The 27,550-nt window shown below is 33.5% G+C and overlaps 3 protein-coding genes across 3 annotated transcripts; 2 read left to right on the forward strand and 1 right to left on the reverse strand.

Moving 5' to 3' along the window:
• The first annotated feature begins 414 nt into the window (after positions 1-414).
• Positions 415-14,924, forward strand: LOC130643790 (peptidyl-glycine alpha-amidating monooxygenase-like). Its single transcript, XM_057449620.1, has 21 exons — positions 415-503; positions 1,886-2,519; positions 3,178-3,232; positions 3,420-3,507; positions 5,202-5,296; positions 5,825-5,908; positions 6,087-6,135; positions 6,212-6,279; positions 6,882-6,968; positions 7,331-7,407; positions 7,488-7,538; positions 8,728-8,780; positions 8,982-9,154; positions 10,476-10,650; positions 10,724-10,840; positions 10,967-11,039; positions 11,339-11,475; positions 11,847-11,929; positions 12,483-12,677; positions 13,609-13,721; positions 14,047-14,924. The coding sequence occupies exons 1-21, from the start codon at positions 430-432 to the stop codon at positions 14,161-14,163; spliced, it is 2,598 nt and encodes an 865-aa protein (XP_057305603.1). The 5' UTR covers positions 415-429; the 3' UTR covers positions 14,164-14,924.
• Positions 14,925-18,393: 3,469 nt separating this feature from the next.
• On the forward strand, positions 18,394-20,276 carry LOC130643838 (uncharacterized). Its single transcript, XM_057449623.1, has 3 exons — positions 18,394-18,701; positions 19,056-19,208; positions 19,759-20,276. Exons 1-3 carry the CDS (start codon positions 18,479-18,481, stop codon positions 19,947-19,949), a joined length of 567 nt encoding a protein of 188 aa, XP_057305606.1. The 5' UTR covers positions 18,394-18,478; the 3' UTR covers positions 19,950-20,276.
• A 677-nt stretch (positions 20,277-20,953) lies between these two features.
• On the reverse strand, positions 20,954-26,298 carry LOC130643822 (alpha-methylacyl-CoA racemase-like). Its single transcript, XM_057449622.1, has 5 exons — positions 25,911-26,298; positions 23,049-23,141; positions 22,646-22,779; positions 21,845-22,031; positions 20,954-21,399 (listed from the first exon to the last, which is right to left on the reverse strand). Exons 1-5 carry the CDS (start codon positions 26,257-26,259, stop codon positions 20,993-20,995), a joined length of 1,170 nt encoding a protein of 389 aa, XP_057305605.1. The 5' UTR covers positions 26,260-26,298; the 3' UTR covers positions 20,954-20,992.
• Between the last annotated feature and the right edge of the window lie 1,252 nt (positions 26,299-27,550).

Genomic DNA, 27,550 nt, shown 5'->3' on the forward strand with positions numbered 1-27,550 from the left:
AATTTGAACTAAAATTTGCACATGCCTTTTTCATTAGTACAAAACACCGCGATAAAATCATCCACCCTCTTGAAATTACGTGCACTACCTCACGCCCTTAAATGCGCCCATTTTTGATAACCAATCAAGAACAGAGTTCCCAGCTGTCTATCGGAAATTAAATTTTTAAAAATGGCTGCTGAATATTTATTTTTCTCATAAAGGATATGATCTTATACTGTACCTAATCTGTTTTCGTGAGGTTCAACATGGTAGATTCAAAAAGGAAGAAAACGTGTTATTGATTATTTGTGGTATTTGGTGAAATTATACGTGCGAGATTCGTATTTAGATATTTCTGTCAGCATTTTTCCGCAAGAAAAAAGGTTTCGCTAGCTAGCGCTATTACATACCATATTATTTAAAAAAATCTTGTGCTGCTGTTTAGAGATGGGGTATATAGAAGGACCTCTTTTGTTTCTAGCCTTTGACTCTAATTTATGTACATGGCAGACAAATGCTAGGTAAACAAGGTATATATTTTTCAGTCCATTGAGGTATTGTTTTTTGACTGTAAATGAATAAATGCATTCTCCAGGTCAGAATGTCCCATGGTACCACAAAAACTCAGAGGTTTCGCATTAAAATTCTCACTGAAGGAGCTTTGATGAAAAAAGAACTACAACATCTATGAAACTACACAATATACAGTTAGCTATGTCAAGTTTGAATTTAGAAAACAAAGATTAAAAAAATCACCCCATATTTTATGAAAAGCTGACTGCATGAATGGCATATTCTCCCCTAAATTATAATGGCTACCTGTAATTGATTTGAAAGTATAACGTGACATTTAGTGACCAGGAGAATAATGTATGAATCAGAAGGTATCAATCGATACTTCATAATATTTTAAAGTGTCGAAAAGTTGGTTAACAAGTCTTTTTAAACTGCTAAACACAGGAGCCTATTGTGATAGCTATTATGATTGACGTTAGAAAAATCTGGAACAGACCTCTTTGATAAGCTCTAACATTTTTTGCCTGACAGCAGAGGCAGAGCCTAGAGCTTTATAAATAAAAAGTAGCTATATGTAGCAGAGCTTACTGCTGTGAATGTGAACAGAAAAATTTGTCAAATACCAATGTCAATAAGGAGGAAACCTCTGTAGTATACTAAGTTCTTATAAAATTCGCTAGCAACACTTTTTAACCAGCAGTTTTGTACAGTCAAGTCAAACCGCTAAACGCAGGACCCCATCTCCATAGCTATACCATGAGTGACGAAAGAAGTCAGAAATGGGTTTTTTTGATCATCACTTTATGCTATCAGACAATGAGTTTGGTTTTTTTTGTATAATAACTGACAGAAAACTTTATCCAAACGAAACAGGACATTTTCCATACCACTTTCTCTCCAAGAAAGACAGCAAAGTTTTTGAGAAAATTGTTTCATTTAATTCTTAAAAATATTCAAAGGAATGGTACATTAAAAAGTAACATAAATTCAGAATTATTCACTTCAAATCTGATGGAATTTATTCGTAAACCACTACACTATTTTTGGCTTGTGTAAAAAATTGAATTAACAAACATGCAAAACTGTATGATTTGTGACATATTCCAATTGAAAAAAGTTAGGCTTAGTTTAATATCTATAAAATAAACATAATTTTCATATTCATTTCATAAAATAAATTTTAAGCCTTTTAAGGAAAGACTTATTTCAATGAATATGGGATGTTAATTAGATTTTCAGGTCAATGAAATTAAAAAACAAAAAGCCACACACTTGTTCCAACATGATACCCTCTAGATTACTTCTTCACAGTCTTCTTGAAAGAATCCACTCTCTATCTTCTATTATTATTATTATTATTATTACTATTATTACTAATCTCTCTTAGATGTAGAAAGGATTCCGTTGAAGATATTTCAATAATATTTACAATAACAATGTTTTTGAAATGCATGCTGCTGGTTTCAGCATGCATTGTAATAAGTGCATATGAAAGACAACGTAATAGTGCACTATTAGATACTTTAATAGATCGTATCCGATCTTACCAAAGGCAAGATCCTCAAAGCGATTATAAAGACTCTCGGAGAAGTTATTTTAATAATGGTAACATGAGAGGGCAATTCTCTAGGAGTAGGGACCCAAAGAATGATTACCACAGTGAAAACATTTTTAACGACAGAAGAAGTTATCTTGCGGATTTACTGAATCGTAATGTTCTTAAAGATGAAAGATGGAATGGTAAATCTGATGACTATGGAATTGATAGAAGATCGAAATTACCTTTAATTGTGCATGAAGATGAAGACGAAACAGGTGATATAGTGGATGAGAATCTTAATGATTTGGAAGAAGAGCACCCATATGTAAAAGACAGAATAACAAACAATGTAGAAGAGTCTTATAAAAAAATACCATACAATAAAAATCACTACTTGGAAAAGGAACACATTGAAAAAAATACTGTTGAACCAGTCACTGAAACACACACAATACAAATGCCTAATGTCTCGCCACAATCAGTAAGATCTTTCTTTAAATTTGTGTTAAATTTTTTCTCATATTACTGTCCCCTTTTTTAAATAAATGCATTCTATGCGAAATGCAAAATGGTAACTAAACCGGTCATTTAAAAAAATATAATGATGGGCATAAAGAGTTTATGTTCATCTTATCATCTTTTAAAATTGTTTACAAATTGTTTCTGGAAGGACAGGAAGCAATTTAAAAAAATTATTTTCAATCTTAATTTAGAAATTATACAAAGAGAAAAGAAATTGATCTACACTAGTGCTTCTGTTTTCTACGATCCTGTTTATATATTTACTGAACCCAGTTTTTATTTTAAAAGTAACAAAAGTCAGTAACACAATCCTTTCAACAAACTCTAAAATTTATTTTTGCGATGTCAACATAAGAACCAAGCATAAAAAAAGCTTCTTGAAACAACAATTATGACCGAGGGGGGAAAGTTTTTCCGAAATAAAGAAATTAGCATGGTACAATCATGTTTTCATAATTGCAAAGTAAGTTTGCAATGGTCAAAATTTTTAAAATCCCTAATTTTGGTGGAATATTAAAAGTAAAACAAATCTAACTAGACCAACATTAAGCCAGGTTATATTGATCTGACTGTAATATTGTGTAAATTGTCTGTTTAATTCATGTGTGCTTTTGTAGATGGATACTTATTTGTGTTACGGTTACAAATTACCAGCAGACGACAGATATATTGGTAAGCAATTGTGTAAATAGTTTGTTAATTACAATTTATAAATCGGTATAAACACCAATATTTACACCAATATTTTTGAAGTATGGAATAAGAAAATAAAATTTTTTATATAAAAAATAAATATAGTAAACATATAGTTTAAACTAGGCTGCTTCCTCTGTACTAACAAGAACTTTTTACTGTTTAGTTGAGTTTACTCCTCTTGCAAAGATGCAAGTGGCACATCATATGCTTCTCTTTGGATGCGAGGAACCTTTCAAAAAGGATACTTACTGGTAAATAAAACACTATAATGATTTATTTTACATAATTATATGTATGGTTTTTGGTTTTACATAAATAGTTGTGCTTTAGCAAAAAGCACATGGAAATAATGAGCCATATAAGTAATGCATTTACAAAAGCACATTAGAGGTGCAACATGGCGAAATTTTTGGCTTGCTGATGAGAAATTAATTAGTTTGCCAGCATGTGCATTTTTCAGTGAATTTTGAAGTTTAAGTTTTTAGCTGCTTCTATAGAAAAAATGACTTTTAGTAATTGTGCTTTACTTCCATATCATTAAAATAAGGCATGGTAACTAGTTGTAAGTAAGGGATATAGAAAGATTCACTCTGGCAGACAAACTTTCATGATGTCATCAGTGTTTCCAGCCTTACTATTCAAATTTACCTTTCTGCCACAATTTTTTTCTGCCACTAAGTGCCATACTTCAGGTTGGCAAACATGTATTTTATTTCTGCTATTTTTTTTGTTGTTTTGCAATTGCACCCTCCTACAGATAAGCAACTGTCAAATTTAACAAAAAACTGAGAGCAAAATATTTTTTGTTATCCACAATATGTTATATCGGGCAACTTAAGGCCAGTCCTCTTTTATTTCAGGGTCATTTTCAATAACTCAAGTTATAAAGATCGTGGCATAATTTATTGACCACCGTTTTTTTCAAGTGGTATTCCCCACCATTAAAGGGTCTTTAATTTCGCAGGAAGTAGCATAAAAGCAAGTCTTGCCATGAAGTGTCTTTCAAATACTCTGTATCAAATTGAAATATTTACCTCCCACGAAGATATGACATAGTCAATTTCAAAAAATGGCTTTAGATATATTAGAATGCTCGTTTTAGACATTTTGACGATTTATATATTCATACGTCAGGGTTATCCTCTAAATAGACCATGTAAGACGAGCTGTTACACCCTTTGTCCCAAAAATATACTTGTTCAATGACGAGGAAAAACGCTTTAAAAAAGTGCGGGAAAAGCGCTTTTTTGGCATATGACGTCATCAAAATTTCTCAGAAAAATTGAATTCTTTGTTTTACTATTCATATAATGATATGGTGGCCAATAAATTATGCCAGATTCTTTATAACTTTAAATAATGAAAATGACCCTCGAATAAAAAAGGACTGGCCTTAAGTAGCCCGAGATGTAAACGTAAGGAATGAAATTAATTAACTTTGTATCTTGTTACTGGTGAAAAAAACTGTTTTTGTTTCACCAAATTTAACAGCAAATGTGTGACTTAACGCTTTTACATGCATAAATTTTTGCTGATGACCCCATAACTTGGGATCTACATGTCGGTTTACAATCAAATTTTGTTAGTAAACATATAGGGTGTATGCAAGCGTACCCAAATTTTTTTATTGCAAGTTACAGATCCCAAGTTATTGGGTCATTGGAAAAAATTTAAGATGCCTGGGACGAGCAAATCAGTGTCACTTTGGCAAAAAAAATTATGTTAATCAATTCACCTTTTATAATGTCTATGTATTGACATTACTTTAAGCACTGCACTGGAAAATTTATTCTCTGTCACATTGGGCCTGCATTATGATATCTGAAAATAATAGATGGCATATTAATATTTTAGTCTGTAATGCCAATGTGTAATTTTGACACTAAGGGTTTAATAAAATGGTTGCAATATTTAAGTTTTGTTGATTGTGCATTTTGCCTTCTAGGAATTGTCGAGAGATGCAGCCTGTTTGTGCTACAGGTTCACAATCGATCATGTATGCGTGGGCTAAGAATGCGCCATCTTTAAAGATGCCAGAAAGTAAGAAAATATGTTTGGTGTTTGAGGTTTATTCATTTGAAAAACTGTAGAAAAAAAAACAGAGTTTACTTGTAAAGTTTTTATCATGAAGTTTTATGATACCTTGTGATACAAGCACGTTTTCAATCTGCAATGTGTTTTAATCATATATACAGGACAAAATTTACTTCCAAGGTGCAGTTAAAGTATTGCATTGTCTTTTTTCTAAACATTGCACCTGAAAACTTGTAAACCCTAATACAAGGACTGGACTATACAAAATGTAAATTGGTGTCAACAAAGAGGTTAAGTCCTATCGATAAAATCAAGTGCTAAATGTTTTCCTACATTTTTATTTAAAATATTATATAAATTGTTTTGAAAATTACAAAACAAAACCTACTTAAAAATAAAAATTGAAAATCTGGTTTGTGTAGTCTTATTGCTGACCTTGTATTGTCAAGGTTAAAGCTGCAGATTTCTTGATCCATATTAATGCCTTTTTTTGATGCACATCACCATGGTAATAATATACAAATTTTTTTTTAGATGTTGGTTTTCGTGTTGGCAAGCACAGCACTGTGAAATACTTGGTTCTTCAAGTACATTACATGGATGTTTCAGCTTTTCAAGGTTTGTGTTAACGACAAAATATATAATTATCTTGACGGCTATAAATTACACGGAAGTAAGAAATTCTCAAAATTTTAGAAGCTGTAATCAGAAGTGCTGTATTTTTGCTTTTGCGAATTTTATTCTTTTGTGTAAGTTAACTTAATTTGTTTCTTCACACCATTTGACTTATTTTTAGCTGGCCACACAGATCATTCAGGTTTGAAGTTTGAACTAACAAGATTGAAGTAAGTAATCGTTTTAATTAAGAAGGCAAGTATGTTAAATAAACAAGCAATATATTTTGAATTTAATCTTTTTTAGAAAACAATTTCTTGCTGGTATCTATCTCTTAGCAAATGGATGGACTCCAATTCCTCCCCATGTCAAAAGTAAACAAAAATCTTTTACATTATTTTTTATAAGGTCTGCTTTATTTTTGCACGTCATATTACTGTGCTTAACCAATGCGAATGAAGGCAACATTATTTGCTTCAACTTGGCGTTAATTATTTTAATTTTGTCTATGAGTTTTTCATAATATAACGAGTATAGCTAGATAGGTAAATTATGAAATATCAAACAAAACTTTGCACATAAAAAACACCTGCAGTTTTAGTTTACACAATGTTAACAAAGTGTCTCTGCGATGTCTGCATTACCAAACAATTAACGCAATGACCATGCTAATGTCAGCAAGAATTATAACAGTTATAGGTTTTGCATCTAACCAAATAACCTAAAATCCTAGTTAAAGTCTGTTGTGAACATTGAAAAGTGAGCTTTGACAAGTTTAAAGTGTCTAGGTCTTATATGAAAAAAGCTGTAAATAATTACTTGCAGGCATGATGTTTAAAATTAAGCATTTATTCCAATGATTTGTTAAACAGGATTGTAGAGTCTTTAATATGCATTTTCTGATCTAAAAAATGGTTTGTTGAAGTGTTACATGCAGTGGTGTATAGGACACTGAAATGAGTTATATTTAATTTAGATGCACACATAGACATGGGCTGTCAGTACCCAAACGGTTCACCAGTCATCTATCCATTCCGTTTCCGAACACATGCTCACAAGCTTGGTAAGTTGTTGTTTGGTTTTGGAAAAACCTGGAAACATGGCTCTAAATACCATGATTGTTACCCCCACTCAGAAATTATTTTGCTTCTTTAGGACCTGCTAAAACTGAGAAGTTATCATTTAAAGATTTATTTTTTTAGTAAAATTTTAAGTACATTTAATACATTCAATACAACAAATATATACATTTAATAAATTTACTGGAAAATAATATCAAATTTAGCCTCTCAAAGCTGAAAAATAATGTTAACAGAAAAGAAACTTAAAAAAGAATCAAAAATAGTGTTAATCCTTTTGGAAGAAACTTCACAATACTCCAACACGTATATTTATATAGATTTAATATTTTCTTCGATATTTTAGGAGTTGTGATCACTGGTTATCGTGTTCGCAATGGTAAATGGACGCTTATAGGAAAAGGTGATCCTCAAAGACCACAGGTACAACATCTCTTAATGTTTTTTAAGTCTTGGGGGTTTGAGTTGGATTGAGTGCTAAAATATTTCCATGATTTATTTAGGCTTTTTACAAGGTCTTTAATGACATTGACATTCAAGATGGAGACAAAGTGGTATGAGCTTTTTTTTTTCTTCTCTGTCGAAAGTTATATCTTTTTTTCTGTTATTATACACAATCTAAAGTCATGATTAGTAGCATTGCAGCCAAGTGTGACCTTGTAGTTGAAAGTGGCCTTGTGGAGTTTGCAGGAAAGGGGTTGGTAGTAACTCAATTTTTGTCAGACTTGCAAGCATTGGGTACATAAGAAGTGCAGTAGTATTAGTGGAAGGTTAAGAGCTGACATTCAGTTTGTATGCAAGCGTTGCAAAGGTTAGATTATAGAGAATGAAGTATTTCCAGTTTTAATGATGTACAACAGTGGCTCGTTAGAGATAGTTGAGAACTTCTGTTACTTAGGTGATATTTTGGGCAGTAAAGGGGGTGTTGGAAGAAGTGTTACTTGCAGGATAGGTTCTGCTTGGAAAAAGTTCAGAGAGTTACTTCCTTTGTTGACTAGCAGAGTCCTGTCAATTGAGGTAAAAGGTAGGTTGTATGAGGCCTGTGTAAGAAGTGTTATGTTTTACGGTAGTGAGACATGGGCAGTGAAGCAGGAAGATCTTGACCGTTTAGAAAGGAATAATATGAGAATGGTTAGGTGGATGTGTAACGCCAGTCTGAGAGACAGAAAGAGTTCAGATGAGCTAAGAAGCAGGCTAAGTCTCCGTAGAATTAAAGATGTTATCCAGATAAGAAGATTGAATTGGCTGGGGCACTTGGAAAGAATGGAGGAAGATAATTGGGTAAGAAAGTGTAGAGACTTGATAGTTCCTGGGGCAAAGCCCAGAGGCAGACGGAGAAAGACTTGGCAGGAGGTTATAAGGACAGACTTGATACAGAGGAAGTTGAGTTTAGATCTAACACAGTCTAGATCAGATTGGAAGAGGGTCATTAATATAGCCCGTCCAACCCATGCTAGCATGGAAAACGGACGTTATGCCGAGAATGATGATGATGATGAAATTTGTAGGCATCCTATCAATAACACATATGTGTGGTTATTTACAACAAGCCTTTGTGCCCTTGACTATCGATGCTAGCTCCTGTGGATATGAAATAATTTTCAACTCTAGAAAAAAAATAAAAACGCATACAAAATTTGTTCAGTGATGCTGCATAACTAAAAGTAATGCCTTAAAACCTCAATGTTTTTTTTGCAATAGATACTTAACGTTTCCTGACTGATGTAAATTGATAATTTTTAGATGGGTCGATGCACGTATAATTCCATGACAAGAAACAAAACAACTTATATTGGGTTGGTATCTGAGCATTAAGTCTATAAATAAAATAAAAAAACATATCACAGTTCTTTATGTTTGTTTTTCTGTATTGTGACCCTATTTTCAGTTTCCTCCATTTATAAGAGCTATTCTTGCTAATATCTGTTAATACTAAAGAAATAGAAAGTATACTTCAGTGAAAGGGTTTCTAAACTATTACGAAACATTCCATTTAGTGCAACACACTCTGATGAAATGTGCAACTTCTATATTATGTATTTTTACGATTCCCAAAAATACAAAAATGCTGTATTTGGATGTAATCGACCTGATATCGAAAATACAATCTACCCAAAAGACACAGACATTCCTCTTGCTGTTGACGAAGCAAACAACAGAAAAACATCCAGTAAGTAAATTTTAATTTGTTTACATTGAAATATGTTTAGTAAAAACACATGTATTTCTTTTTCTATGTTATATTTGAAAAATAATGTCATAGTACAGTACAGGATTTGCAGGAGAGGCTTGCATGCAATTTTTTATGCTTGTGACTACACACAAGCAAAATTAATTAGAGATACTAATGATAGCACTTGGGAAATGTCAAACTTCACAAGAAGTTGAATTGTGTAACACACCTGAAAACACATCCTTGACTTGCACTTTATGACACACATACAAAAGTTTTCTTATTGCAGTATGTGAAAATTTCTGTGACATTGCACTCACACGAAAAACAATAAACCCATTTAACGATTTGGAAGTTGGTGGTAGCGTTGATAACCCGCTAACATACTAACTTTTTTATTGTGTTAGATATGAAACGATGGCACGGACAACGTAGTAGACATTGACCTGTATTATCACGAAGACTAACACGGACAGTGATAAAATTTTTGACATTGTCGAGTTTTACATGACTAATTAATAATTTTGGTTGCACTTGTGTTCGTTGGGTTGTTTGTTGTTATTTTGTTTTCACTGCAATTGATATTATTATTTATTTATTTTTATATATTGTTGTTAGTTTTTCTTTTTTGCACAATACACAATCTGATGTTTTTTTTTAAATGTCTGAGAGGTAACTCCAGTAAGAAACAGGAGCATGATGTTTGAAATACTTAAAAGTTTGAAGGCATGAGACTGGACATCATTCAATTTTTGTGAAATTATGTTCTAAATTAAGTTGAACTAAATGATAAACTAAATATGGGTGCCTATTTAATCAAATGAATTAGTTTCTGCAGAAATTTGAGTCAAAAATACGCTTTTCTTGAGAAGCTTTTGATATTTGCAGGAATTAATTTTCAAAGTCTCAGAAGCCATAATTTTTTTTATTTATTGTGATTATCAAAAAAATTTTCAGGAAATTTATCTGAAGTGAATTTATGTGTCCTAAAATACCTTCGCAATAAAACGCGAATTTTGTGAAAAAATCTGTTATTAGTCTGCTTAAGGAATCTGATTTTTACGTAAATTTCTCAATGTGATGCAAGATTAAGCTAGCTGTAACATTATTAATTCTTAAGGTTACACTTGTTTCCTGTAGTTGTGCAAATAAAGAATTTGTAATAAAACCATTGGCACATAACTTTTATGGAGATTAATAAACATGATATATGTCTCATCTTCTTCATTAAAATATTGTATTATTTTGTCGCATATTATAATTCTGGAGAAAAACCTTGACTTTTTATTGTTCATCCACCACTGTCATTTGTTAACAGTTTCAAATGAAAAGCACAGCTACACAAGTTACGAACAAGTTCATCGATGGCCAAAACATGGATTGACTGACGGTGATTTACCATTAACAATTGGACAAATATCTGGTGTTGCTGTGGACGATGCCAGAGACCTTGTTTTTATTTTCCACAGAGGAAGAAGAGTCTGGGGTGGAGAGTAAGTACTCAATTCTTGTTTACATTTCTTACAGTTGATTTCTCAGTTTCAAATATTTTCACTGTTTTTTTAGTACCTTCGATGTACGAAATAATATAAGAAAAAAATACCGCACTCCCATTCGCGAAAGAACTATCATATGGATTAATCGCAAAACTGGAGATCTGATTGGTGCAGGAGGAGAGAGAATGTAAGCACACTTGTCATTTTGTCTGTTCACTTTCTGCATGCAATAATGTTTGATGGAAACTTGAAAGTCTTACCATAAGAAAACAATGTTTTAAAGGAATGTTATGAAATGGGAATTTTATTTTAGGTTTTGTATGCCACATGGTATTACGTTGGATAGTGAAGGAAATATTTGGGTTACTGATGTTGGTGCTCACCAGGTATATAATTTCTTCCTGTTTTGTGTTTATTTTTCTGTTTTTTATTGGGCTACCTTTAGAAATGAAAACAATGGCTTATTCTGATTGGCTGATGAAACTTAACCGTGTTGTTGGCAGGGAAGATTAACTCTAAATCGATTTAAATAAAAAAAATTTCAGCGTGTTCAAATGTTCAAATGTCTTTTTAGTTTTCAATTTTTTCTAAGTGAATAGCTGACTCAGCGGATTTGAATTTAGGGGTTTATTCCCTTTAATATTTCTGACTAGGTATTATTTCCTATTTTTATATTTGGTTTCAGGTTTTCAAGTTATCACCAAAACTGAAAATTCTTCTTTCTGTTGGTGTTCGATTTGAAAATGGGAAAGACGATAAACATTTTTGTAAGCCGACTGATGTTGCTGTGATGAAAGATGGTACCTTCTTTGTTGCTGATGGGTAAGTCAGTTATTTGATGGTTAGGGCCTTAACGTTTTCACATCTCTATGTCTTTACCAAAAAATTATCTGTTTTAGCACTTTTATTTAGTCTATACCTGCTCACACTGGCCCTTTATAAATGTCAGTGTTGACATTTAATGTAAACTATTTTTGTTATTATTATTATTTGTTATTTGATTTCTATTCTATTGTCTTGAACAGAATCATCTTGTCATGGCACTATTTTTTTATACTTTTTGACAGCTTTGGAATTTGACGCAAACTGTTACAATTTCTTGTTCAATTGCCAATGTTTTTTTTTTGTTAATTTTTTTTTCTTGCATTTTACTCGCTATGAAGTTTTGATTCGTATTTTATATTTTTGTTTAGATATTGCAATTCAAGGATAGCAAAATTTGATAAAGATGGAAAAATGACCATGGAAATATCTGAAAGCTCCTTCGAAAACACATGTTAGTCTTTTGTTGTGTGGTGAAACACTTATGTTGGTTAAAAAGTGGTGTAAAAAAATGGTCAGAGAAATAGGGTAAAATTGGTCATGAAAATTGCGCAAAACTTATAACGAAGGCGTCAGTAACCGTGATTCTTCCCATTCTAACAAATTAGCGGTAATTCATACATGAAACCCACGCCTCCTCACAACTCCTCAAATCTCAAATTCAAAAGGTCTCCTCAAATGTCGTCATTTTTGTTTGAAGGTTAGGTTTTCTTCTCAAATCTCTTCAAAAAAAATTTGGCATTTGGTTATTTTTATATTATTTTTTTGAATTAACGTAACTTGTGGTTGCTGCTGCCTGCAAACATTACTTTTTTTGATGTGTTTATATTGGAAGTGAAGTTTCTTAGTTATCTTTTGTAAGAAAATATTGAAGAGCCAGTCTGTGTGTTCCTGTGTGCTCCTTCATTTTTTCAAAAAATGAAGAAACACACAGGAAAGTTCAAGTTTTTGCCTCAAATCTCCTCAATTTTTTTAACAAAGCTTCTCAATATTCATTCTCATTCTAGATGGTTTTCCGAAACCTCATAACATGAACGTCGTGCATAGCTTGGCGTTGGATGAAAAACATCACCGTTTATTCGTGGCCGACCGCGAAAATCGACGCGTTCTAATATTCCACCCAGACACTGGAGAATTCAAGTCAGCTATCGTGAAGAAATTTAAAGGCGCTGTGTACGCTGTAGCATATAATGACGCAATGGGTAGGTTTTATTTCCCAGACGCAATGAGAAATTAACCCTTGCAATGCGCATTTTTTTTTTTTTTTAAAAGTCCCCTTTTTGACCAGAACATAAGTAGCTTTCCAAAGTTTTAGTTGCCAATGTTGGCTAAGGAAACGACTTGATGGCCGTGTTTGGTACTGTTGGGTAGTTCAATTTATCCTCTTTCTAAAGCGTAGGACTCCCTGTTCATAACAACTTGCTCCACAGGAGTAACGGCGCTCCATTTGTGAACTGTTTGTGGTGTAAGGGTTATAGAGGTTGCAGGTATCTCTGTCGTTTTTAAATATATATCTCACAACTGATGTGATACACGCACTGATTTGGTAATACTCGAGCGTGCACGTGGTACTTACTACATCAAAAAAACCGCCAAAATTTCAGAAAGTTAGGATAAAAAACGAGGAGGAATGCTAAATACACCTTTCCCGAATTACATGTTTTTTAAAATTTTTGAATTTTGATGTTTTGACTTTTGGATCATATTTAGCATCATTAAATTAATGTGTGTATATAAATTTTCAACTTAATCCGACATTGGAAAGTGCTGTTTTGGTGGTATTAATGTTACGGTCAAAATCTTCTTAATTTTCTACTTGTACTAATAAGCATAGTTTTCAAGCAGAGTTTAATTACGACAAAATTAATAAAACCTGTAGTAAGAGGTTGTTTGTTTGCTGTATGAATCTAAAGATTTGACAGTTTCATGAAAAAGTTTAGAAATAGCGGTACATCAAAAAACTATTCGGGAAAGGGGTGTATTACATTGAACTAGGTGTTCTTCGCGCCAAAACTGATAAACTGATTTTTTTTAAGAAACTCGTTTTAAGAACAGAATTTGGAGAAAACAAAGAAGGTACATGTTTAATGTTGTGTTTGGGTTCTACTAACTACGAATGTGTATATATTTTAGGTGGTGTTCTACATGTTGTCAATGGGCCATGGAATGGTTTCCCCTTACCGATATCTGGCTTCACTTACAGTTTAACGCAAGAAAAAATCATTTCAAAATGGAAACCAGAGAAGGTATGTATTTTAATTTCATTTCTCTTTATTGATTTCTATTTTAAGGTAGCTACAACGCCGGAAAATATTTTGGGGAGGTTAAATTTCAAGGATTGTGCCCAAGAGTAATTGTGTAAGCTGTTTCAACATCAGACACGCTACCTCGAAATTTTTAAAAGTGTACTGATTTGTGTTCACAACATATTTGATTTGATATAAATTTCTTAAGAAGCCTTATTTAGAATTTAAAAAAGGGTCCCAGATCTATGGGTTTTTTATAAACATAGGGGTTGACAAAAATGTACTCATGTTACGTTAACACTAAAATAAATCTTTTGTAACCTAGGGACTCCATTTACCACACGATGTTGCTGTTACTGAAGATAATCGAGACATATTTGTAGCCGAAATTGGACCGAATAAAATCTGGAAGTTCACTCAAGTAATCAAGAACAGACCTTAACCGTTAAAAAGGGTCTTATATTAATACGGGATAGGTGAAGTTTTCGGTGAAATGTGTGTGTATGGGTTTGTCTCTTTTTTCGTCTTGCTGGTTCAATTTCGTAAAAAGTTTATGTTCATCGCTTGTCACTTCTCTCGAGGCGTACCAACTGATTATTAATTTTTTTTAGAAAGTTTCAGTTCTGTTTCTTTTTGTAGTTTGTAATTATTTTAAACGTACGTGAACAAGAAGAGAAGTAGTTTGTTTGGTGTTATGGTGTAGTCGTTATCGTTTTAATACATGTACGTTTGACTTCAACGGCCCCCTTGCTATAACTCGTGTTTCACCTTCTGTTTTGCTATTGTTTTTTTTGTCTTAGTTACTAAGAATCTTTTTACCTCAGAATGCGCTAAACCCTGTTTGTCTCGTTTGGTGGAAATAAGCTGAACCTTGTCTCGTTTACTAGAAAAATACAGAAATAGTTTTTTTTTCGTTTAATGGATGAACACTGAGCCTGTTTTACTAAGGTATAGATGAAATTTCTCTTGCTCATGTTATAAGTTCTATCACATGCAAACAAGAAAATGGTTCTCACTGTGTCTCTTCATATTAACACCTATATTTCTCGTTAATGGTGATTCACACCTACAGTTAAAACAATTAATTCTCTCACAATTAACTCTCTCACGCATCTCCACACGCGTTGTATATATCAATTATTGTATTTAGTGTATTTTCGTAGTTTTATTTTCGTCAACATGAAATATATTTATCCTTGTGGATGTGTTTATTGTTATCCTATAAAGACATCCTTGTTATCAGTCTCCTTTTCATCTTTGGTTCCAGTCCACTTCTCCGTCTATTTTAGGAGCAGTGTCGACTGCTTTAGTCGCTTCTTTATTTCCAGTCCCCTTTCCATCTCTGGTTTCAGTCCCCTTCTACACCTATTTTGTGAACAGTGCTGATTGCTGAAATAACTGTCAGTTTCATAACGCAGCGGTTTTTAACACTTAAGAAAATTCAAACTGGGACGATGGTGACAAGAAACAACACTCTAGTATTCTGAAAAGTTAGGAAAATATTTACCACCGGTAAAACAACGTTCCAAAAAAGAAAAAAAAATTGTAATTAAAATGGTACGACGTTTTTATATAACTGTGTGTAAACTTCTCGCCTGTGCCTGCGGTTGTTTCATGTTTTTTTAGCTAAAAATATTAAGACATGGTTACGGAAATGATAAAACCCCTTCCTCTTTCCAGAATTCTTTAGGTCTAGTTAATTGTTTGTCCAGCGGTTGATACTTTAAATCAAGGTATGACATCTGCATATTGCCTTACGTTTTATTGCAGTTTCTTTTTCTGTTGGTAATCTTAATCATCTTAAGGGAAGAAAAGTTTGCGCAAGAAAAGGCTGCGAATTCATGGTCGAAAAAATCGTAAATTGCGAAATTAAAGATTGTGAATATGATATTTTGTCAAGAAATTGCGGTATTTAAAATTGAGAATTAAAACAATGATCTATTAATTTTTTCACGAAATCGCTTTATAATTTTTGTTTCTTTTGAAATTTCTTTCCATGCAAGTAGTTGAGAGAATTCCCCTGTAAACCTTATAGCAAAACAACAGCAGAAGTAGCTCTTCTTTTTCTTGGGATTGGACAAAATTAGATTGAAGATTTTACCTCTTTTCTAGGAATGGCAGAAAAATAATTGCGAATTTCGTAATTTTTCTAGGAATTGCGGAAGAAAAGATTGCAAATTTGGGCCAAATTCGCAATATTTTTCCCCGCAATCTTTTGTTGCGCAACAATTTCTTCTCTTAAGGGTACATATATCATGCCAGGAAAAAACCCAACCCCGTCAGCTACCCAGGATGCTCGAAATACCGATCACCTGGCTATGTGCGATATCGATAATCTCAGGACCGGAATATGTACTACAGCAAACCCGTGTTTTTTCCACGAGATACAACTACTCTTATATATTATTATTTCTTTGCACTACCCTTTACAACTTTAGGGGAGAAACGCAGGGGTATAATATTGTTGCAATGAAAGTTGCTTATATATATAAAATTGATAAGTATACCACATCTTTTTTAAACAATACCTAGTAATTATATTTTTTTTGATATTCGAGTTCCGTCCAAGCCCTGGAAACAAAGTTAAGTTTGTTTAACTGTTTTGTTTGTAAGCTAATATATATATATATTTATTTAATGAAACGCAGGATATGTTAGAAATGAATTGAATAACAGCTTGATAGAATTTAAGAATCTTTTCACCGTAGTTGAATATATTTATATTTTCGTTTGCAAATTTTAATTTAAACACTTGGATTACTATATTTACCACTTTTGTTATGTCTCTCGATTTTAACGCAATGCTGACGAGAATCAAAAAGTCCTGAAATTGATGTGTTTAAATGAAAAAGTGAGTGTTATTGTTGTTTTATATCTCTATATTTGTTTTCATGAAGCATCGAGTCAAAAAGAATTGTAATAGATTGTTCTTATTTCATGGAAAAATCCAGACTCTCTTTGTTCTTAATTTTAAAAGATTAAACCTGAAGCTGTTCTTATTTTGTTTTTGTTTTTCTGCAAAATCTCAGTCTTTTATTCTTATAATTTGTTTTTATTCCTAAGAAAGAGTGTGAACGTCCTAGCCGACTTTTTAATTCACAGATTTTACGGCGTTCTAGCTAACTCTTGAAACTCACAGATTCTACGGCGTCCTAGCCAACTCTGTGAGTTCACATTAATTTAAAAAGCAATGTAAAACATAAAGTGGCAGAAATAAACCAGTGTCGTCCCCAGGGTCTTGTGGCCCCTGAGCCGTTATTACCCGCTATCAACTTCATCAACAAGGCAAAATGCCCTGGGAACGAGGTTTAAATAAGCCATCTGGTGTTCTTGGTATTTGACGGAAGCATACGTATGACTATGGCGAAAGTAAAATTGTTTTGGCTAGAAACCATTATTAAAAGTGTAACACTCACCCGACGAGCTTTTTTAATAACTGTTTCTATTGACGTTCAACAAAATGTATAAAAAATGGAAGGAGACATGCATTGTTTAAGGTTATTAACTTAATTTTTTTTTTATAAACAAACAATTTTGAGATTATCTAAAAGCACTTGTCTATTATAAAACATGTCTTATCTTAACCTCCAGAGACATGAGATTGGGATATAACAACACAATTCGATAAGACAATTTATATGATAAATAAAAATTCTTAAATGACCTCATTAAAGAGAAGTTTATAACCTTCTGTGAAGTGGACGTTTCATCGTTAAATCTTCCTTGTTGTTTTCTTCTTGAATTTTATGAAAAGTAGTGTAACCAAGGAAAGATGTGGTTGTATACTGTTAGTTTTTAGTGGATTACTCCATATTTTTACAAAGTGTATAGATATATTTTAATTGTAATACATTGCAAGATTTTTGTATTTCGACTTTAGTCCGCAGCAAGAGCTGCTATAAAGTTTGTATGTGCGGTGTATCTAAAATGCGTTCGACCACATATTGTGAAATCAGTTGCTATATTTGTAAAGGAAACTTAAAAGTATGGTTGAAAAAAAAATTTCCAGCGTTAATAACTGTTAAGGTGAATGGTAGTTATGTCAATATTATTTGTAGTAAAGAAGAACTGAGAAAATACTTCAAAGTATTTTTATCCATTTTTTTTGCCGCAATGATGATGTCACATCTGGGGGTGGGGGAAATTATCTGACTAGAATTTATCATGTGGCTTGGATTGTATAATGTTTTAGGAACGTTTGACCATAATGTTGCTTTCCTCTAATTTAGTTAACTATGGAAAAGTCTTGTGAAGAGAATTCCTTTTGTACCAAATCTTTTACCCCAAAAATATTTTGGTTGTCAGCTACGGCCAAAAAAGTTCGTCTATAGGCATTTGAAATGCTCAGGATGTTAAGACGAGAGTTACCCAGGGTTCCTTCCTTTTTATCGATACGACGTTACGTCTGTTAAACGAAATAAGACAGAGGATCCTGGGAAGAAGGTTGCTGTACAAGTGGGTTATTGAATATCTAAACACTTGGATTGACTCTATAGTTCTAATGAAAATTCCAGGTGCTCTTTACTCCTCCTCTAAACAAATTACAAAATCCACTTTTGAAAATAAGGAGAAGAGAGCTAAAAGATTTCGAATTACCATAGTAACACAATTTTTTTTTAAAAGAAAAAAGTTATCTAAACAGATGTCCATTTCTTTTTATAAATTTTCACAGACAAAGAATTTAAAAGTTAATCAGAAGGAAAAAAGAGAGAGAGAAAAACAAGAAGAAGAAGAAGAGAAAAGAAGAAGAAGAAAACATGGTTATGATTACCACAGCTATTAAACTTGTAATTGCGGAAGCTATTTTTTTGTTTTTATGTCTGGCATGTTTCGCGACCTCCTTAGCTAGTAATGTTTGGTGGTTATCAAACACAGCGGACAAGAAAACAACGTTGGGGTTATGGAAAACTTGTGTTGAAATGCATGACACCACAAACTGCAGTAATAGGAAAAACATCTTATCTTTTAAAGACGAAAGAGGTATTTTTTAGTCTCGTTACCATGCTATTTTGCTTTTATTATGTTGATAGCCCGTTATAAGAACTCTAAGTAAGGTAAGAAGGACCTGGGAATGGGTACTTTTCGAATTAGGAGAAATTTTGTATCCGTTTGTAGCGCCTGTTGCCTTGCCAGGAGGACGGGAGGCAACAGGCGCTGGAAACCATTTTGCAAGGTTGATGGCATATTTTTAAGAGCTAATGGGCGGGAATATTAATATTGCTAACTATTTCAAGGTCAAATAAGATTTGTTTCGTAAAAAATGTATTTTGGTATCCATTTCTTCAGCAACGATCAGAAATTATCCTGATGTTCTTTTGTTGTGTGTCTATTTAGGAGGTGATCCCATCATTCTGTGTTTGGTATTGTCCATATTCTTTACTCTTCTTACCGTCGATATTTCGTTTGGTATGGTCTGTTGTTGCAAAAAAAGCCTGCATTTATGGCAAAGGTGTGTAAAATGGAATGCTGTGCTTGGTATAATAGCAGGTATGTTTGAGCGCAGTCTCATTTCTTAAAAGTCTGTAAAAACGAATTTAGGAAAGGAAGCCTGGGAATGAGAATAAACTTCGGCGCGAATATTTGGTAAAAATATTTGTAAAAATAATATTTTGCTGTCGTTTTTATAAATATTTTTAATTAATAACTAATTAATAAATGAATACAGCTACCTCGTCGCCAGGGCTTCTATGTTTCATTTAAATCGGGATAACACCTAAAAATTGTTAAATAAAACTGGAAAAGAAGAAAACCTGTTGCAAAATAAAATTTTAGCCAATATAGTACAGTACAGTCAACACACCTAGTTCTGCCAACTCTATTTTTTGTAGGACACAACAACACAAAATCGTTTTGTTGAAATCAGATCCTTTTCCCCAGGACTTCTTAGAGTTTTTTAAATCAAGGGGCGAAATTAGAGCTCAATAGTTATAAGCCGAGTTAATCGGAAAGTACATAAACACGGATCCTGATTGGCTAATTTATATTTTTGTTTTAGTTATACGGATTTTGATTGGCTAATTTACATTTTTTGTTTTAGTTATTTCTTCCGTGGACGCCATGCTGTATTCAGAGTTTGAATTTAAAAAACTTTTGCAAAAAGGAGAACGCGGTTGGTCGTATATGGTTGCTTTGGCGGGAACTGGTCTGCAAATGATAGGTTATGTTCTCTTGTTCTGCCAACTATGCATCAAAACATATATGCCTATTGATCGAATGCATGCATGGTAGCATTTCTCAACGTGTTGACATCGTAACGATCCAGATAAAAAAACAAAATTCCGGTTTTTATTCACGCTTGGTAGTAAATAAACGCCTACTGTCTTTTGACCCACGAGCTTGAGAAGTCGTCGAATGGAAATCAAAAACGAAAAGTGATCTGACAATTGTATTTTGGACAGTTTTTACATACTTTTTTTTAGTATAAGATTTTTCAAAACAAATAATAATTGTGCTATATTAAATATATATTTTTCTATTCTGTATCTTAACTTACATGTTTATGCGTACCGTTAAAATCATGTAGTACTCTTCTATAAAAATATATATATAAACACACTTAGAAATTCATAGAAAAACTCCGACATTATCTACATTGTTTTAATAAACACGCGCTTTTCTTGGTTTGTGGGCGCACTAAACAAAACGATGTTTACAGCATCCAATCCAACCTCGTCCCAAAGGCATTCTGTATCTTTGTATCGCCTTCCTGAATGTTAAGATGCAAGATGTCCTGGGCACGAGGTTTTATTACATTCCTAGGAGAAAGGAATATGATCATGTGAAATGTGTTAAGGCTGGTTTCCACTTTAACAAAATTGGTTAAATACATCGAGAGAAAGTAGGAAGTACTTCTACTTTCGCATCTCGACGTCAATAGATTCGATCAATTTTTACCCGCCTTTATTACGAAAATAATATTTTTAAAAGGCGATTTATTTTGTGCTGCGAGATTAAACAATTGAATTTTATACAACAAAATTCGCCGACTTTTTGAAAAAATGACTAAATTCAACTTTTCACCCAGTTTTAAAACTCTGAATTTTCCACATTTTTCTGGTCACACTTTCAAGGACTTTTTCGTTCAAATACAAAACCAACTAAATGCACCATTGTGTCAATAATAAACTCTATGTTGGCAAAATCAATAAATACTTTTAATTGTTCTCTTTTTTTTGAGAATGTACTTAAATATTGGCGCACAAATAGAGAAAGAGAGACAACAGGGCCAGGGATCAAGGTTAAACAAATCGTTATTTAAAAAAATAAAGAGGCTACAGAGAAGATTTTGGAATGTACTGTTCCGCATGACTCCCTGCTAACAAGTCATCAATCTCAGTAGCACTAAAACCCTCCTCTGTCAATATTTCCACTGTATGTTCACCCATACATGGATCTCGACGATGCTTCGATATCCCAGGCGTTCTCGAAAGCATCGGAGCAGGACATGGCTCAAAACCACCCTTTGAATTTTTCATATAAGTTTTGTTTTGTACGTTGTGTGGATGTATATGAGCTTCGTCCAAGGTTAGTACCGGTGTAACACAAGCATCAACGTTTTCAAAGATGGCCACCCATTCAGCTTGAGTTTTTGTTTTAAATCGCTTCGCAATTAACTGCTTCATGCTTGGCCACTGTTCGAGATTAAATTGGTCGGCAAGAATGTCATCCATTTCCAATCCTGAGACGAATTATAAAAAAACATCATTTAAAATTATGTAAGCAGCAACTTCGTTCCTAGGACCTGTTGGTTTTCGCATTTCTTTGAAACCCTTGTTTAGGTTCACACCTATAGACAACAGTCTACAGAACCTGGGAACAAAAAAAATTTCCCGCACAACTAACTTCTGACTCCTTTCATATCCAAAAATCAGATTTTCTCGAAGCGAATCAGACGGCAAACTCGCTGGCAAAATAGATCTGAGAATGCATAGTTTCGTTTGTTTTGATATTGCTTGAAGAAATACGCTTCGCTGAAAAGTAAATGCGGTACCTACATTTTCGCGGGGGAATAGTTCGTTATAAACTCCTAACCAAACAAATCGTGATCATTAGTCTTTTTTTTTCTTCTTTCGGTTTTCATGCCCAAAAAACTTTTTTGGTGTTATTCAAATAAAGTCTTTTACCTTTTACAAACTGTTGATAGAACTTAGTCTCGATTGCACCCACAGCCATGTATCTTCCATCTTTCGTTTCGTACGTCTCGTAAAAAGGCGCACCGCTATCGAGTACGTTTTCACCACGATCTCCAAACCAAATGCCAATATCTTGAGAACGTTGCAAGAATGAGGAAACATAAGCAGCTCCCTCTGTCTAATGTGGAACAAAAAATGGTAATGGTCACTTAAAAAGCAATTACGGAGGAGAATGAGGAACACCATTACAAAACTACTAGTCGTTAGCCCGTGGAAAATCCACGGGTTCGCCCGTCCTTTTTATACAGCATTGCATGCGTATCGCTTCTCGCGCAGCTAAGGTACCATTTTGCGCGACAGACAGACAGACAGACAGACAGACAGACAGACAGACAGACAGACAGACAGACAGACAGACAGACAGACAGACAGACAGACAGAAAGACAGACAGACAGACAGACAGACAGACAGACAGACAGACAGACAGACAGATAGACGTATACGGGTATTTTAATAGAGATGACTCCTGTCACATTTGGACATGCACAAACACTTTGATAACGCATCGAATGTAATTGTAACAATAGCCGTCGGAGAAATCAACGGAATATCGCCCGTTAATAGTCGCTCTTACCATTTTTGGTTCACACAGAGTTTCTATACAATAATTCGCTATAACAATACAAAAAAGCGTAGCTACGAGCAATGACATTTAAATACAGCCACACTTATCAAAAACAAGCGCCTGTGATAACTACATAACGCCGAAAATGATAGCTTAGAAAACTTACAATAGACGCTTCAACGACTTGACCTTTACCCGATAAAGTTCTTTCGAATAAGGCGAGCAAAATACCAAGTACGGCTACCATACTACCACCTGCAAAATCTCCAAGCAGATTGATCGGCGGAAAAGGATTCATACCTACACAAATGTGAGCTAGTTTCTATAGTAACAAGAAAATAAAAAGGATTTATTTTCTTAATGCGCAAGTAACTACAAAAACAATCGTTTTTGGATCAACATCATCAGACTCATTCTGATGTGTTTACTCTTTACCTGACTCGCAAATACTTAAGTATTTCAAAGTAAGCATATTAGCTATAGCAAGGAGGTTTAGAAAGAGAAGGTGGGGCATCTAAGCGATGTCCATTTAAACCTCCTTGAGTAAACAAATCAAACAATAAAACTACCTTTTCTCCCTAGCATTGATAAGACACCGGACATCGCAAGAAAATTTATATCATGCCCAGCTCTGTTTGAATGTAATCCTTTTGAACCGAAACCTAAATATAAAATAAATTTCATAAAAATAACTTTCGCGAATGGCCTGACAACGAGGATTTTTAGATGTAAGGATTTTTAATCCCATTGCTCCAAGTTATCGACGCCAAACAATGTCATCATTATTTGCTTCTCAAGAAAAAGAGAAAAAAAGATCTTATAACAGAGGCATCATATATGTTGATGTTCGCAGAAAAAAGAAATAAAACAAAGGGAGAAGTTGTAGCGTGGCTGAAACGCAAAATTTCGTTTAGTTTGGTGTGTTCGGCAATTTTATGTTTACGTGGTTCCGGAAGATTTTCTGTCCGTAGTATGCGACGACGACGTGCTGATTACAAATGGGTTGGCTATTATCCGAGAAAATTAAACTGTTAATCGATATTTTAGTTTCTGTTGTGTCGTTATAATAATGTCAACTTTTAATGTTTACGTATAACGTCTACGTTCTGTAGTGTTACACTGTAAAACAATAATTTAGTTAATACACGTGAGCCGGACGGCTAAAGGCCTATCTTCACAATTTAAGGCATTTTTACAGGAATAAACTTTCGCGATCAAGCTTTTTCAGAATTTCAGAAGTTTTCTCGAAGAAAAAAAATTCCCGATGAATAACTTTCCTGACTGACTACTTTATTACCTGTATTGACTGCAAACAAACGAAATGGGATTACTTTAATTATTTTTGCTACTCCTAATAAAAAATTTCATCTGTTGACAAAGAAAATAATTGTAGCAATAAATGATTAAATCAAACAACCTCGTCCCAGAGCTCTTCTACACTTGCCTACAAATTTTAATGAGGATTTAAGTTGGCGACGAGGAAAAATAACTTTTTTTTAGTAAATTTGGCATGGACAGAAAATACTCTAAATTTCGTATGGGTTTTATTTGGTGGAGCTGATTTGTTTTGTTTTGTTATTTCTTGTATATACGCTCTCGAAGTTTATAAATGAAAATTAGAAGTAAAACGTAAAAATGCTTTTGAATTTAATTTGGTGACGTATCCCAGAAAAAAATAATTTTTGCGTAGATTTAGTTTGGCGATAGAAAATAAAGATAATTACTGGCGTGAACTTAATTTGGCGATTTTATTTATTTTAAAAAATTGTCAATGTCGCCAAATTTGTACAAATAATGTAATTTTTGGAGCCGCCTCATATCACCAGAATATCATATCATAAGCGCAAAAAAGGGCAACCTTGCAAATCAAAAAGACTAAAAAAATATGATGTACAATATGGAGGAAAATTTTTCGTTGGATATAGTGATTAGAACAATATAATTTTTTTTCTCTGCAAAGAAAAGTTAGCAACGATGCGCGACTGATTTTGTGTACAGTGGAACCTCTAATAGCGGCCACTTTGGGGGATCCAGCTTAGTGGCCGTTGCATTAGAGGTGACCGATGTATGAACATCCTTTATTTTATCAAAAAGTCTGGTCGTGGGAGGGGCTCAAAGAATGATTTTAAAACAATACTATATACAAGCTCTATTGTTTTAATTATTTTTAAGAAAAATGTCAATGAAAAACCTTGCAAACGAGGTTGCACCTAAATTGGGTGCAATCTCGTTTTCAGCATCATTTTTCTTTTTTTATATTGGGGACACAAAGGCTCCATTGTAAAAAAAAGGTGAGGGGTTCTAAAAACAAAATTGTGGGTTCACACTGTCTGCATATGTGCAATAACTTTAATAAAATAAATTTAAGCGAGACTTTAATTTTGTGATTTCACAAATAAAATTTTCAAATTTTTTTAGCTTTCATTTACTTTATATATTTAGGATTTAGTGACAATGGAAAATTTCAAAATATTTATGAATGACAAAATACTATTATATATAAATTTGCATGTTTTAATTGTAGTACGTAAGTTTACGACTTTTTATGGAATATATAGATGGAAGGCGAATGATGGAACTGATAATTTAATTCTAACGAAAATTTATTCCAATATACGTAATTTTTTGTCATTTTGTCAGCATTTTTCGTGGTATTTTAATCTTGTTAATATCTTGAATTGCAAGCGAAAAAGTCCAAATTCACATAAGGTTTGCAAAAATGCTTTCAGATTATTTACCTCAAATACATATGTGCATATTACTATCCCTAAAGATTTTTTACATGTCTAAACTACATGCTGTCACAAGTTAAACCTAAGAATTGGTATAATTGACATTTATTTTTAGCTTAAACTTTATTATGACTTTAGGATACTTTTAGGCAAAAAACAATTTGCTCAAAGTGCAATAAGCGCCCAGCACTTATTAAGCGCCCCCCTCGAATAAGCACCCACCTGATAAAAGGGGGCGCTTAATCAAAAACTACAATGAGAAACTGGGCACTTATTTTGAAAATTTTACTTTCTTATATTTGAGAACCCTAAAAAGACTAAACTTTACTTTCTTATGTCTTTTGTTCTGTTTTTTTTTTCAGGAAAAAAATTGAAAATTACCATTGCCTTTAATTTGTAGAAAATTAATTGGAAAATTTATACGCACACAGCATTTTTTAAGCGCCCCCCATCCCTAGATTAAGCGCCCATGCAAAAAATCTAAAAATTTAATAAGCACCCAGGGCACTTCTTTGGATCATTCCGGTATGCTGCATTGTTTACCAGACATCCAAGTGGCATCAATATTTTAAGCTAGTTTAACTTTAGCTAAAAAGTCACTATATAATCACCAAATGTTGGTGGGGATAGGCCTCTGTTTACACAGCCATACACAGTAATTTGTTACAAAGATATAGCTAGTCAAAAGATTTTACTTACCATTTAACCTAGTATAGACAAGTCGTTCATTGACTCCACAAAGTGCTTCTGGACCTAGTCCAAATTTCTCCATAACTCCTGGACGGTACGGTTCTAACAATATGTCAGTGTTGCTAGATAAACGCCTAATAACATCCACTCCTTTTTTTGACTTTAGGTTAAGTGATATTGATCGTTTACCTCGAGACAAACTGTCTAAAGTTGAGGTTTCTCCTGCCCTATCGACTCTGAAAACATTTGCTCCAAAGTCTGCAAGGATCATACCAGCAAAAGGGGCAGGGGCTAACCCGGCAAACTCTAAAACCCTTATTCCTGATAAGGGTAGATTCTTCGCCACGGATGTCGCCATTGTTTTATAACCCCGTGTGTTAGAAACACGGATTTCTTCTAAAAGAAAGTTCCACGTTTAAATTTTGTGCAATAATAACATAAGGCAACCAGCGCATTTGACCCGAGGATGCGAAGTCACAAGTCCCCTTCTTATCTTATTGCCTTTTCTTTCTTTCACTTTTACTCTGGAAACAAGGTGTACAGTATATACTCTTTTTTTTAATAGGTACATTGGAAACAGCTAGCTTAGCTTTTTTATTCTGTCTTGCCTTGCGGTTGTAGCCCTAGCTAGCCAGCCAATGCTAAACTTTATGTGTGATAATAAAAATTCTTACATGCTAGACTCTCAGCTTAAAGCTTTCCAATGAAAATATTATTCTTTTTTATATACTTCGAGATTCGTGCCTGTCATCATCTTGTGTCCCGATTATAAATTATTTCTTTTGTAGAAAGGCTTTTGGACGTCTACTCTCAGACAGTTTTTGGGATAGGTAGCTACACAGATTAAGAAACAGTTTCCATATCCTGAAACCTTTTTTGTATAAAAATAAGAAATATATAGTTTCTGAATACAGAAACCAATTTCAGTTTTCCATTTTCTTCATGCTAATTTTGGTTTTTGTACTATAATCTTCTGGCCAATAGAAAGCCCTACCAATAAACTTAAAAATATTATTTGGAAGAGGGTCATTAATATACCCCATCCAACCGATGCTAGCATGGAAAACCGAGAATGATGATGATGATGTGACTACTACTTGATTATGTGTTTATTTTTTTTTCAGTTTTTCTTTCTAGTTTCAAACTTATTGAACTTTTTTTTAACAAAATATGTAAGAACATCTAACAAGGTAGTTACCCTGAATACACATGCTATGTTGTTATAAATAAAATCTGTAAAATACAAATCATCATCATCATCATTCATCATTCTCGGCTTAACGTCCGTTTTCCATGCTAGCATGGGTTGGACGGGGTATATTAATGACCCTCTTCCAATCTGATCTAGACTGTGTTAGATCTAAACTCAACTTCCTCTCTATCAAGTCTGTCCTTATAACCTCCTGCCAAGTCTTTCTCGGTCTGCCTCTGGGCTTTGCCCCAGGAACTATCAAGTCTCTATACTTTCTTACCCAATTATCCTCCTCCATTCTTTCCAAGTGCCCCAGCCAATTCAATCTTCTTATCTGGATAACATCTTTAATTCTACAGAGACTTAGCCTGCTTCTTAGCTCATCTGAACTCTTTCTGTCTCTCAGACTGGCATTACACATTCACCTAACCATTCTCATATCATTCCTTTCTAAACG

This window comes from Hydractinia symbiolongicarpus, chromosome 1, assembly GCF_029227915.1.
Source record: "Hydractinia symbiolongicarpus strain clone_291-10 chromosome 1, HSymV2.1, whole genome shotgun sequence".
Taxonomy (NCBI): domain Eukaryota; kingdom Metazoa; phylum Cnidaria; class Hydrozoa; order Anthoathecata; family Hydractiniidae; genus Hydractinia; species Hydractinia symbiolongicarpus.

Excerpts from the sequence above, each read along its gene's own strand:
- LOC130643790 (XM_057449620.1), top strand. The coding sequence starts at position 430 with ATGGGGTATATAGAAGGACCTCTTTTGTTTCTAGCCTTTGACTCTAAT. Across the intron at positions 5,297-5,824 it reads ATCTTTAAAGATGCCAGAAA|ATGTTGGTTTTCGTGTTGGC; the intron begins GTAAGAAAATAT and ends ATTTTTTTTTAG. Across the intron at positions 9,155-10,475 it reads AAACAACAGAAAAACATCCA|TTTCAAATGAAAAGCACAGC; the intron begins GTAAGTAAATTT and ends ATTTGTTAACAG.
- LOC130643838 (XM_057449623.1), top strand. The coding sequence starts at position 18,479 with ATGGTTATGATTACCACAGCTATTAAACTTGTAATTGCGGAAGCTATT. Across the intron at positions 18,702-19,055 it reads ATCTTTTAAAGACGAAAGAG|GAGGTGATCCCATCATTCTG; the intron begins GTATTTTTTAGT and ends GTGTCTATTTAG. Across the intron at positions 19,209-19,758 it reads TGTGCTTGGTATAATAGCAG|TTATTTCTTCCGTGGACGCC; the intron begins GTATGTTTGAGC and ends TTTTTGTTTTAG.
- LOC130643822 (XM_057449622.1), bottom strand. The coding sequence starts at position 26,259 with ATGGCGACATCCGTGGCGAAGAATCTACCCTTATCAGGAATAAGGGTT. Across the intron at positions 22,032-22,645 it reads AAGTCGTTGAAGCGTCTATT|ACAGAGGGAGCTGCTTATGT; the intron begins GTAAGTTTTCTA and ends GTTCCACATTAG. Across the intron at positions 21,400-21,844 it reads CTATCAACAGTTTGTAAAAG|GATTGGAAATGGATGACATT; the intron begins GTAAAAGACTTT and ends AATTCGTCTCAG.